This window comes from Bufo bufo, chromosome 5 (assembly GCF_905171765.1).
Source record: "Bufo bufo chromosome 5, aBufBuf1.1, whole genome shotgun sequence".
Taxonomy (NCBI): Eukaryota; Metazoa; Chordata; class Amphibia; order Anura; family Bufonidae; genus Bufo; species Bufo bufo.
Genome location: NC_053393.1, coordinates 227405462 through 227418997, shown reverse-complemented (window position 1 = coordinate 227418997; position 13536 = coordinate 227405462). Strand labels below are relative to the sequence as shown.

General features: G+C 47.0%; 1 protein-coding gene across 1 annotated transcript in view; it reads left to right on the top strand.

Moving 5' to 3' along the window:
• The window catches only part of CDK13 (cyclin dependent kinase 13), a 78774-nt gene that overhangs the window by 46364 nt on the left and 18874 nt on the right, over nucleotides 1-13536 (top strand). The window contains exons 5-10 of the mRNA XM_040431317.1: nucleotides 1000-1170; nucleotides 2136-2325; nucleotides 9126-9182; nucleotides 10333-10434; nucleotides 11405-11482; nucleotides 12404-12520. Of these exons, the coding sequence (XP_040287251.1) occupies nucleotides 1000-1170; nucleotides 2136-2325; nucleotides 9126-9182; nucleotides 10333-10434; nucleotides 11405-11482; nucleotides 12404-12520 (715 nt within the window). The remainder of the gene's footprint in view (nucleotides 1-999; nucleotides 1171-2135; nucleotides 2326-9125; nucleotides 9183-10332; nucleotides 10435-11404; nucleotides 11483-12403; nucleotides 12521-13536) is intronic.

Sequence of the window (13536 nt, the reverse complement as noted above, 5' to 3'; positions counted from 1 at the left end):
AGGATCTGTTGTATTATACATCAATTTAGATTCTGAGGGGGATCAGGGTGCGAAATGGAAAGTCATAAGGAATGTTTCCCTCTTCCTTGAGCCATGCCTGTGATCTAAAAAGACGGACAGGAGAGCAGATTCTCTATTTGTGATGAAATAGCTTGCTGAGCCACTGGTTGGGCAAGGCTGTTTTAGAACATGGAACATGAACACATATAACAGCGTGGAACAGCTGATTTGTAGCTTCTGTTCTGTCAAAACTGAAGCTTGTTGTCGGTGTGCCTGCTCAGCTGTAATTTTACAACTAAAACTGAGATGTTAGAGGGCACTGTTCGGACCCCATGCTGTACTTTTAGTAGTGATGATTCTGGGTATTGCAGCTTTGTCCCATTCAAGTGAGAGTTGGAACCCACGCTTATCTGATATTGAAGGCCTGTCCCTAAGGCCTCTCACACAAGCGATACAGATTGTGTCAGGATCTGTTCAGGAAAAAACGGTTGGTTTTGTATGCGATTGCATTCTGCATTTTTGCGTTGTATCCAGATTGCTTGCGTTTTGGGGAAAGAAAAAAAAAAAAAGAATTGCAAACTATTCCTAGAATACATCTGTAAAACACACATTGTATCCAGATGCCTTACTTCCATTTTTCACGCAAGCCCCATTCACTTCTATGGAGCCGGAGCTGCGTGAAAAACACAATATACAACATGCTGCGATTTTTACTGAACGCAGAAATGAATGTCAGGATTCAGTCTGGGTGCTATGCATTCACTACACACATCGCATCTGGACGGAAAACCCACTCGTGTGAAAGAGCCCTAAGAGACTTGCCATGGTGACCTTCAAAAAAGGGAGCTCAGCAAATATCCAGTGATATCATTCATGCCCTTGTGCATTTGTGTCCTCTGCTTAGTAATGCCTGTCTTGCAATGGGCAGTTATTTTGTATGAAGGATTTTTTTTTTTTTTCTGCCCACGGCCGTCTCCCTGAAGTGTCTTTTCTTTGCAGGAGAAATGGTGGCTTTAAAGAAAGTACGTTTGGACAATGAGAAAGAAGGTTTCCCTATCACAGCTATACGTGAAATTAAGATTCTCCGACAGCTCACCCACCAGAGCATTATTAACATGAAGGAGATTGTCACAGACAAAGAGGACGCTGTGGACTTTAAGAAAGATAAAGGTTTGAGTTCTCTGAAATTATTGCTTTTAGTACCAAAAAGTGTTATAGTTAATAATGACTTGGTAGAATAATAAAATTGAGTGTTCAGAAAACTTATTTTTTTGCAAAATACAATTTTTCCTCCCTGATGTCATGGAACACAGAGAGTTAAAGGGGTTGTCCAAGTTATTTATTTTTTGTTCTTTTTGTATGTTTCTAACTAATCAAATGTAAGGGATTTTGTATTCACTTCCTTCATCTACAGTGGCCCCGTTCTCCTAGTTAGTTGAGGGTCACATGACCTGTAATGTCATCTTTCTCTGCTCTGATGAGGTTCCGTGCACAAGCCTGAGGGAGCAGGAGGAGCAGGTCTGGCTCTGTGCACGGAACGTCACTGTGAAGGCTGTGCTGGTTGGAGACATAAGCCACAGCCCCTGCACTGCACATGTGCTGGCTGAACTGCCTGCCCTGTGTCTCCTCCCACTGGATTCTTCGGTACAGTTTAACCCCTTCTACCATCAGCAGCAAAGACTGGAGCCTCTGCCTCAGATACTGAGCAGCCGCAGGTTTTCCACTTCTCCAGGCACTGAAGAGACAAATGCTGTGCACAGGATCCTCCCCCCTCCTCCTGAAAACACAGAACAGACATAGACTGGGGGAGTTCTCTCCTCTTCTACTCTTCTGCTGGCTGTGAGGACGTGTCTGCAGAGCACTGCACAAGAACAGATGGGGAAAGATCCTGTGTGTATCAGCAATGTCATTGTACAGCTGGGACTTGTAGTCCCACATATATAACATAAGTATTTTTATTTTTGCCTAAAACTTGCTTAGCTTATGTATATATTGCAGAGCATCAGATTTACAGTGTTTTTTATTTTTTTTACATAACTCGGACAACCCCTTTTAATGCTCCGTGCCATTGCTTGTGAGTGCCAGCTGTATTATAAGTCTCCATATAACTGTAAACTCCTTTTCGATTGCTGCAGGTGCATTCTACCTGGTATTTGAATATATGGACCACGACCTGATGGGTCTGCTGGAATCAGGACTAGTGCATTTCAATGAAGTTCACATTAAGTCTTTCATGAGGCAACTTATGGAAGGTTTGGACTACTGTCACAAGAAGAATTTTTTGCACAGAGACATTAAATGCTCAAATATTCTACTAAACAACAGGTATTGCATGTTGAACCTTGTTGCTGTGTTTTGCTATATTCCTTGGCATTAACGTTGTGTACAGAGCACATTGTGATTTTCTTTTTACTAACAGAATGTTTTGAATGGATGACCAAAGAAATTTGTGGAGTTCATAATCCGATTTTGTAGTGCTTACTTCCTCTTTAAGGCTGAGTCCACATCTGCTTTCCTAATTCCAGTATTCTGTTCTGGCATATCTGGAATATGACTGTCACCGCTGGTGCAGATGAATTCCATTCATTATAATGGGTCTGCTGGCATCAATACCAGCATTCTGTTGGCTGCATGTGGGTGTGAAAGTGGTTATGGTCAAGCTGTTTTAAAGGGGTTGTTCGGGCTACAGATATTGATGTTGTCCTCAGGATAAAGCCTTATGCACACGACCGTATGTATTTTGCGATCCGCAAAAAATACGGATGACGTCCGTGTGCATTCCGTATTTTGCGGAATGGAACAGCTGGCCCCTGATAGAAAAGTACTTTCTCTGACTTTTTTCCATTGGGGGACACAGACCATAGTAGTAGTAGGAGGGACACTATGCAAATACAAAAGAGCTCCTCCTCGGGCTATACCCACACCCCCCCTTCCCCCCCCCCCCCCCCGACTCCACCAGGAGGAACTCAGTCTTTGCTTAGTGTCTGGTGAAGGAGGTTGACACCTTTTGATTCGTCTCCCTTTTGTTATTTTTTTTCTTCTAACTGGGGAAGCAGGTCGGCATGACGCCTTCCTGGTCCCCCATGGAGTGCCCGCCGCCGTCTGTTGGACGTTGCCAGGCTGCCTCCATTATCCCCCCAAGAAGGCAAGTGGATCGGGGCTTGACCTGTCAGCTCCGGCATCCCACCAGCTCCTGGGTCACCTGCTGCCACCCTCCACCAGAGCACTGCACTCCTGGGCAAGGAGTCAGAGGTCTGAAGAGGTGCATCCCTGCTGGTCCTGGAGTCGAGGGAGAAGATCTGCAGGAGCAGATAAATATGAAGCTGCACCTCTGTCCAGTCCTTTCGCCGCTTCTCTTCGAACAGGTCGTCACCTGCTTCCTCTTCAGGAGGGTCACAGGACTCCTGCAAGAAACCCTCCTTCAAACCCCAGCCTGCCTGGCGCCAGAGGGCACAGTCGACCCGCCCTGCCGCTCCCAAGCAATCTTTTGCATGAAGGGGCGCCCCCACCCCTCGTGGTGGGGGGCTGCCTGCTCTCTTATCAGCGGGTTTGGAGGGCTCATGTTCAGGACGCATGGGCTCTAGAGATTGTAACGTCTGGTTACAAGATAGAGTTCACGTCCAGACCGCCGGAACGTTTTTTCCCCTCTCGTGTTCCGGGGCATCCGACCAGAGCTTTGGACCTCTTACTGGCAGTTTCTTCCCTTCTGGACCAGGGGGTTATTACCCCTGTTCCCCCAGAGGAACAGGGCACGGGTTTTTATTCAAACCTGTTCGTGGTCCCTAAGAAGGAGGGGTCGGTGCGTCCGATCCTGGACCTAAAACTGCTCAACAAATCTCTACGGGTGCGGAGGTTTCGAGTGGAATCCCTCTGCTCCGTTATTGCTTCTCTTCTTCCAGGGGAGTTCCTCGCGTCCGTGGACATCCAGGACTCTTATCTGCATGTTCTGATCGCAGAATCTCACCAACGATTCCTGCGCTTCACCATTGGGGGTCATCACTATCAGTTTGTCGCCTTTCCTTTCGGGTTGGCAACCGCCCCTCGGGTCTTTACCAAGGTCCTGGCACCGATCATGGCGCTTCTTCGTACCAGGGCATTCCTTTACTGCCCTATCTGGACGATATCCTGATCAAAGCCCCCTCGCTTCCGCAGGCCGAAGACAGCGTCCGGATCACTGTTCAGACTCTGGAACAGTTCGGCTGGATAATCAATGTCCCAAAGTCCTCGCTCCTCCCATCCCAGAAGCTCTCCTTCCTGGGGATGGTTTTGGACACTGCATCCTCCAGAGTGTTCCTGCCACTCTCCAAGTCCTCCCAGATCCAGGAGGCAGTGTTGCATCTATTGCGCTCCCAGTTCCTCTCCATACGGGAATGCATGCGGGTTCTGGGTCTTATGGTGGCTTCTTTCGAGGCCATTCCATATGCCCAGTTTCATACTCGCTTGTTGCAACAGGAGATTCTTTCTCTCTGGGACCAAACCTCTCGGGGTCTAGAGGATCGCATCCGCTTGTCTCAGCAGGTTCGGGGAGACCCTTTCTCCTGGACAATAGTCACCACCGATGCCAGCCTCCTGGGTTGAGGCGGCGTTCTCCAGTCTCGCATGGTTCAAGGGATTTGGTCGGCGGCAGAGTCTCGCCTTCCGATCAACATTCTGGAACTGAGGGCGATTTTCCACTCTCTCTCCCATTGGACTCCTCGCGGGCCTCCTGGTGAGGATTCAGTCGGACAATGCCACGGCCGTGGCCTACATCAACCATCAGGGCGGGACCCGCAGCCGGATGGTGATGCAGGAGGTGACGAGAATTCTGACATGGGCGGAGTCGCACGTTCCGGTGTTGTCAGCAGTTTACATTCCAGGAGTGGACAACTGGACAGCGGACTTTCTAAACCGCAACAAGGTGGATCCAGGCGAGTGGTCTCTGCATCCAGAAGTGTTCGAAGAAATTTGCCACAGATTGGGCCGTCCGGATGGGGACTTGATGGCGTCCAGGCTCAACAACAAGCTCCCAGTGTTCCTGGCTCGCGCCCGGCATCCGAAGGCGTACGGGGTGGACGCGCTGGTGTCTCAGTGGCAGGACTTCAGTCTCCTCTGTCTTCCCTCCGTTTCCTCTACTACCGAAGGTTCTACGCAAGATCGAGGCGGAAGGGATCCCGACCGTTCTCATTTGCCCCAGAGTGGCCTCGCTGCGCGTGGTTTTCAGACGTGGCTCGGATGCTGGCGGACGCCCCATGGCCTCTTCCCGACAGACAGGACCTACTGTCTCAGGGCCCGCTCTTCCACCAGAATTTACGGTCTCTTTGTTTAACGGCGTGGCTGTTGAAACCGCCATCCTGAGGTCGAGGGGGTTCTCGGACTCAGTAATTAGAACCATGATTAGGGCAAGGAAGTCGGCTTCCTTCCGGATTTACTATCGTACCTGGAAGGCTCCCTCCCCTTCGTTTTTCCATCCCTATGGTGCTGTCCTTTCTTCAGTCCGGGCTTGAGTTGGGACTGTCGCTGAGTTCCCTGAAAGGTCAGGTTTCGGCGCTGGCCATCTTTTTCCAGAAGTCCCTTGCTCTTTTGGGTCCTGTGAAGACTTTTCTTCAGGGGGTAGCACATTCGGTTCCCCCGTATGTTCCCCCTTTGCCTCCATGGGATCTCAATTTGGTCTTGCGCGCTCTGCAGGCGGCCCCCTTCGAGCCTCTGAGAGAGGTTTCCCTGACTTTTCTCACCTGGAAGGTGGTCTTCCTTGTGGCCATAACTTCCATCAGACTGGTGTCGGAGCTGGCTGCTCTTTGCTGCCAGGAGCCTTTTCTGGTTTTTCACCAGGATAAGGTTCTGCTTCGTCTGGTCCCTTCCTTTTTGCCCAAGGTGATCTCTCCCTTCCACCTTAATGAGGATCTTGTCCTTCCTACCTTTTTGTCCTTCTCCGGCAAACCCCAAGGAACGCGCTCTGCATTCTCTGGATGTCGTACGGGCCCTGAAGGTGTATCTCGCGGCTACTGCTTCGGTCCGCCGTTCAGATTCCCTCTTTGTGATTCCCGAGGAACCTCGTAAGGGTCTGGCGGCCTCCAAGGTCACTGTGGCGCGATGGATCCTCTCGGCTATTTCCGCGGCTTATCGAGCCCGTGGTAGAGTTCCCCCGGCTAGGATTACCGCTCACTCCACTAGGGCGGTGGGGGCCTCCTGGGCAAGACGCAATCGTGCCTCTGCGTCTCAGCTGTGTAAGGCGGCCACTTGGTCGTCCTTACATACCTTTTAAGAAGTTTTATCAGTGGCATTCACTGGCTTCGGCTGATGCTGTCTTTGGCTGCAGGGTTTTGCAGGCTGTGGTTCCTGTTTGACCGTTGGACGCTCATCCAGGCGGTGCTGGTATTGTTTTCCACCCCATGGACTGCTTTAGGACGTCCCATGGTCTGTGTCCTCCAATGGAAAAAAGTCTGAGAAAAGGAGTTTTTTTGTGAAACTCACCTGTAAAATCTTTTTCTCGACTTTTCCATTGGGGACACAGCTCCCACCTATTCTGCCTGTTGCAGGAGGGGTCTTCAGTTCAATTTCTGTTGGTGGTTGGACTTAATGGCTTGGTCCGATGGTTTCCATAATTTTTTCTTGCTCCTTCTCCTACTGCTTGTGCAACACCTGAGTTCCTCCTGGTGGAGTCGGGGGGTATAGCCCGAGGAGGAGGAGCTCTTTTGTATTTGCATAGTGTCCCTCCTACTAATACCATGGTCTGTGTCCCCCAATGGAAAAGTCGAGAAAAAGATTTTAGGGCTCTTTCACACTTGCGTTCTTGTCTTCCGGCATAGAGTTCCGTCGTCGGGGCTCTATGCCGGAAGAATCCTGATCAGGATTATCCTAATGCATTCTGAATGGAGAGAAATCTGTTCAGGATGCATCAGGATGTCTTCAGTTCCGGAACGGAACGTTTTTTGGCCAGAGAAAATACCGCAGCATGCTGCGCTTTTTGCTCCGGACAAAAATCCGGAACACTTGCCGCAAGGCCGGATCCGGAATTAATGCCCATTGGAAGGCATTGATCCGGATCCGGCCTTAAGCTAAACGTCGTTTCGGCGCATTGCCGCACCCGACATTTAGCTTTTTCAGAGTGGTTACCATGGCTGCCGGGACGCTAAAGTCCTGGCAGCCATGGTAAAGTGTAGTGGGGAGCGGGGGAGCAGTATACTTACCGTCCGTGCGGCTCCCCGGGCGCTCCAGAGTGACGTCAGGGCGCCCCAAGCGCATGGATCATGTGATCGCATGGATCACGTCATCCATGCGCGTGGGGCGCCCTGACGTCATTCTGGAGCGCCCCGGGAGCCGCACGGACGGTAAGTATACCGCTCCCCGCTCCTACTATGGCAACCAGGACTTTAATAGCGTCCTGGGTGCCATAGTAACACTGAACGCATTTGGAAGACGGTTCCGTCTTCAAATGCTTTCAGTACACTTGCATTTTTCCGGATCCGGAGTGTAATTCCGGCAAGTGGAGTACACGCCGGATCCGGACAACGCAAGTGTGAAAGAGGCCTTACCGGTGAGTTTCACAAAAAATCTCCTTATCCTTGTCCGTTATGCGGACAGTAATAGGACATATTCTAATTTTTGGCAGAACGGAAAGACGGACATAAAGAAACGGAATGCACCCGGAGTAACTTCCGTTTTTTTTTTTTTTTGCTAACCCGTTAAAATGGTTCCGTATACGGTCTACAAAAAAAACTGAACGGACGTGGAAAGAACATACGTTAGTGTGCATGAGGCCTAGGTCAGTATCAGATCGGTGGAGGTCTGCTTTCCGCATCCGTATGTCCATTTAGCAACAGATAGAGCATGTCCTATTCTTGGCCGCAAATGTGGACCACGGACCCATTAAAGTCAGTGTCCACGGTAAGAAAAAAAAATCAATGCAACACGGATGTCATATGTATTTTGCAGACCACAAAATACAGTCGTGTGAATGCACCCGAATAAAATAAAAAATAAAATAAAATTAAGATCAGTTGCACCACTGCGTCTCAAAACCACCAAACTATTAGACTATAAATGTATTTTCAATACGCCTCCCCAACGGCACCAGTTTAAAATCTTCCTCCCCTTTTCTGCTTCAGTTAGTAACCTAGTTCTTCTACTTTCTTCAGATCTTTCTGATCGTATGGATGGAAAGTCTTGTCCACTGCTGTCCCACCCTAAAGTGTAAAAATGTGGTGCCGTTTGGGAGGCGTATAGAAAAGATGAAGATTACTCTTGCTGGTAATTGGATTTTCCATATAGCCTCCACAACGACATTGGTATTTCCCACTTTTTTTCTTTTTTTGCTGTTTTTCTGGTGGGATACATGGGGGGTGGCGTGTTAAATTATTGGTCTCCATGTTGTTTCCTGGCCCTGGGAGATGGGATAACCCTCCAGCAGGTACCATTGTGGAGGCTATATGGAAATTCCAATTACTGGTAAGAGTAATCATAATCTTTATCCAATACAGTGACCACCATAACGAAAAAAAAAAATGGCCGATTCAGAAATTATTTTTTTTCCCGGCGCTTCACCTCCCCAACAAAGATTGAAGAAAAAGTGATCACAAAGGCATACACACTCCTAAATGCTATAACTAAAAATCGCCCTGCAAAAAATGAGCCCGCACAGAGCTCCACAGATGTAAATATAAAAAAACATTTTTTCCAGAGTTTTTATTTTTTTTATAAGTATTTAAAACAAGAAAAACTATACAAATTTGGTATCGTTGTAATCATACTGACCTGGAGAATGAAGTGAACAGGTCAGTTTTGCTGCATAGGGAACATCCTAAAAATAAAATTTCTAAAGCTATACTGGAATTGCAATTTTTTTTTACATTTTTTTTTTACTGCTTCACCCCATTTGGAATTTTTTCCAGCTTCCCACTACACCGTATGCTATATTAAATGGTGCTATTAGAAAGTGGAACTTGGCCCACAAAAAACAAGCCCTCATACGGCTATGTGAACAGGTAAAAAAAAAAAACCATATGGCTTCAGGAATGCTGGGAGTAAAAAAACTGAAAATCCCAGGGTCTTGAAATGGTTGAACAGGATGGGGTCTAATAGCTATGTGTTTGTTGTGTTGGTACTTGCCTATAATCTGTATTCTCATGAGTGTTTTTTATTTCCACAAGGGGGCAGATCAAGCTGGCAGATTTTGGACTTGCAAGACTATACAGTTCAGAAGAAAGGTGAGCTCTTGAACAGAACTATAGTGAAGCCTTATCCAGGCTACATTCCCTGTGACAGATTTTCTGTTCTACCATAAATTATGTACTAGCAGAAGGACCCGGCTTCGCACGGGTATATTTCATGTATTTCATTTCTTGTTTGTGTGTCTCGTTAAAATATATAGACAGTATCCCCTATAACAGTGACATCTACAGTACCCGCCCCCTTAAGGCTCCATTCACACGTCCGCAAAATGTGTCCCATCCGTTCCGCAATTTTGCGGAACGGGTGTGGACCCATTCATTCTCTATGGGGACGGAATGGATGCGGACAGCACACAGTGTGCTGTCTGCAGCCGCAATTGGGAGCGCTGCCCCAATTTTGGGTCCGCAGCTCCGTAAAAAGATAGAGCATGTCCTATTCTTGTCCGCAGCTTGCGGACAAGAATAGGCATTTCTATGGGGGTGACGGGCTGGTGTGTTGCGGACCCGCAATTTGCGGGTCCGCAACACACCACGGACGTGTGAATGTAGCCTCCACAGCCCCCCAACCCTTAACAGTGACCCCCTCACAGTGCCCCGCCTCCTTTAAAATTGGATCTCCACAGCAGCCCATCCCCTTAACTTTGACCTTCACACCAGCCTGCCCCTTTAACAGTGAGTTCCACAGCACCCCACCCCCATTGACAGTGACCTCCACACACTTAGGCCAGGCACCAGTTTAGAATTATGTCTGCTAAAAAATAAAATTTCCTTAAGATTTCAAAAATGTAATGCATTTATATTTCGGCCTGGTTCCGGAAGAGGTACAATTCTTTTTTCCTGCATATAATTTGCTCCCAAATACTAATAAAAAAAATTGTGACCAAAATATGGAAGGGTGAAAGTGGCATTATGCTTTGTTTCATTTCCTTGCTGTCGGAGAAAAGAAATATTAGTTTGCTTTCAGAAACTAACAAGCAACCATGTCCAACTGATGCAGGTGCAATCTAAAAAATGTTAACGTGAAAATGTAGTCCATTAAATGCTAGGCTGCTGGTAACCTACTGTTAATGATAATGTATCTAATCTGAAGCATTACTTTACACAGTGCTGAGTCAAAGGTTTGTAAGTGCTGGAATTCTAAATCTTTTTTTCTTTTTTTTTTTCCCCCATCCATTTTCACGTTTAGTCGACCTTACACAAATAAGGTTATTACGTTATGGTATCGCCCTCCTGAGTTATTGCTTGGAGAAGAACGTTATACACCAGCTATTGATGTCTGGAGCTGTGGGTGAGTAGAAGCATCCATTATGAATATGGACCCCATATTACCATTGTGTGCAGGGTTAATAAGATGTTTGACTCTTTCAGCATCCTCATAGCATTCATGCAGACCTGCACAGAGGCTTAAAGGGGTTCATGCATTCCCCGTATAATAACAATTCTGGAACATCTATTCTTATGGCTCTATGTTGTACCATTCCTTCATTATTCCTGCTACAAACTATTAATAAATTGCTAGCATTCTGCAGTAAGGGTACAGAGGGGCGGTAATCAGTTGGGGGGTGTACCTGCACAGTCTGACAGTGGCAGCACTGACTGGATTGAGTGAGACTGTGCAGGGACACACCCCTCTGTACCCTTACTGCAGACTGCTAGCAATTTATAAATGACTTGTAGCAGGAATAATTAAGGAATAGATGTTCCAGAATTGTTATTACATGGGAAATGCATGAAGCTATTAAAACAGGCAGGTCAGGAGTGGTGACAGGTCCTCTTTAAGTATTGTTGACCTATCCTTAGGATCAATATCAGATCGTTGGGGGTCTGACTCCCTCCAATCTTATGATCATCTGTTTTCAAGTGAATTAAAGCAGCGCTGCAGGAACCAGGCACGGCGCTACAAAAGTGGACGGACAGAGCTGCATAGTTCCGATACCTGGTTTCAGCAGCATTGCTCCTGCAAACAGCTGTTCTGTAGGGGTCCCGGGAGTCAGACCCCCCACTAATCTGATATTGATGGCCTATTCTAAGGACCTAAGCTCATTAAAGTGTATTTATTACATGTGGCTAGTCTGTCTGAAATATATATGAAATAATGTAGGATAAATCAGAATTTAGTCCTTCTTTAGAGTTTGGCCAATTATTTTTTTTTTGTCAGTTGTAAGACATTTGACTTGTAGAAATCTCATTGTCGGGATAATTTTACTGAATGCGTAACGTGGTTAACACTGGAATATGCCCCCTTTTTACTTTTTCAGGTGTATTCTTGGAGAGCTGTTTACAAAGAAGCCGATCTTCCAAGCAAATCAAGAATTAGCACAACTTGAACTGATAAGGTGAGGGCGGGATATCCTAGAATATAGTTATATATAAAGTAAAAGGCCCTTTTTATGTCATAATTAACATATTCCCTTCTGCAAAACTGTCCAAATGGCATCTCCGCACATCAGTATTGCATTATAAGTGTACTTTCACAATAGTGTTTTTCTTTTCCGGCATAGAGTTCCGTCCTAGGGAAAAGAACTGATCAGTTTTATCCCCATGCATTCTGAATGGAGAGGAATCCGTTCAGGATGCATCAGGATGTCTTCAGTTCAGTCTTTTAGACTTTTCGGGACGGAGATAAAACCACAAAAAAAAATTGAACACTTGCCTGAATGCCGGATCCGTCATTCAAATTGCCGCATTGATGGATCTGGTATTCCAGTCTGCGCATGCGCAGACCTTTAAAAATGTTAAAAAATAAAAATACCGGATCATTTTTAAATGATGACACCGGAAAAACAGATCCGGTATTGCAATGCATTTATCTGACCAGACATTTTTCAGACTGATCAGGATCCTGATCAGGCAGGCAGTTCAGGCAATGGAACTGCCTGCCGGAATCAAACAACGCAAGTGTGAAAGTACCCTTAGTTGAAGTATTCACTAGTCATTTGCAGCCTTGCTTAGCTGTTTCTGTAACTCCCATGGCAGTTAACAAAGAGACAGTCTCATGTGCAGCCACCTCTCTATTCATTCTCCAGCAGCTGGATGCGTTGGATGGAGATGGTATGGGATCTGCATCTATCCGGGGTATATTCCATAACTGTCCTAGGTGGAAATAAAATGAACTAGAATTATTAACACATTCAACCTGTAATTAGATTAATTATAGTTGGGAAAAAATAGGGTTACAGTGTACATTTCTTTCTGTATCCAAAATTGAATTTGTATGAACCCTTACCTTTTTGTATTTCTCTGCTTCTTTCATTAAGCCGCATGTGTGGAAGTCCCTGTCCTGCTGTGTGGCCTGATGTGATAAAGTTACCCTATTTCAACACCATGAAACCAAAGAAGCAATATCGCCGAAAACTCAGAGAAGAGTTTGCTTTGTAAGCACAGCTTGATAGATTTTAAACTTTGTTATAGGGGTTTTCCGAGACTTTTCTACTTATGACCTATCATTTGAATAGCTCATCAGTATGGGTCCGACTCCTGAGGCCCCCATTAATTAGCACTGGCGCTCGGAGTAGTGCTACAGCCTTCTCACAGCTTAGCCTAGGCCATGTGGCATCACGTTCATTGGTCACATGGGTGCACCTCCGCTCCATTTTATAGTGAATGGGGCTGAGCTGGGATACTAGGCACAGGCACTATCAAATGGAAGGAGGTGAGCTTGGTGAGTTATAGAGAAGCCTGTGGTGCTACTGCAAGCGCTGATGCCTTCTCAAACAGCTGATCGGCAGGGGTCCTGGGTGTCAGGCCCCCACCAATCAGATACTGAGGATAAGTAAGTCTCAGAAATCCCCCTTAAAGGGGTTGTCCAAGTTATAGTTATTGATGACCTATCCTCAGGATAGGTAATCAATATCAGATCGGCTGGGGTCATACACCCGGCACCCCCGCCGGTCAGCTGTTTGAAGAGAAGGTGCGTGCCGTGCCTGCGCCGCCTCCTCTTCACTGTTTACCTTCTCGCCGTTGTATCTGCAGTGGTGAGCAGGTGGAATTACACCTAACCTAACATTCATTTCAATGGGATGGATCGCTCCTATACAAGTGTATGGGAATGATCCGTACCATTGAAATGAATGGGGTGTAATTCCACCTGCTCACCGCTGCAGAGGAGGCGGCGCTGGCACGGCACGCGCCTTCTCCTCAAACAGCTGATCGACTAGGGTGTCGGAACCCCGCCAATCTGATATTGATGACCTATCCTGAGGATAAGTAATCAATAAATATAACTTGGACAACCCCTTTAAAGGGGTATTCTCATCTTCCCTTTTCATACTTGCCTTCCTTGAGCGCGACGTTCACTTCCTGGATTCTTCTCCCGGCCGGCCCGCGCTTGCGCAGAAGACTGAGGATTTTCTCCCGGCCGGGCCGCGCAATGTCCTGAACGCGCACGCCG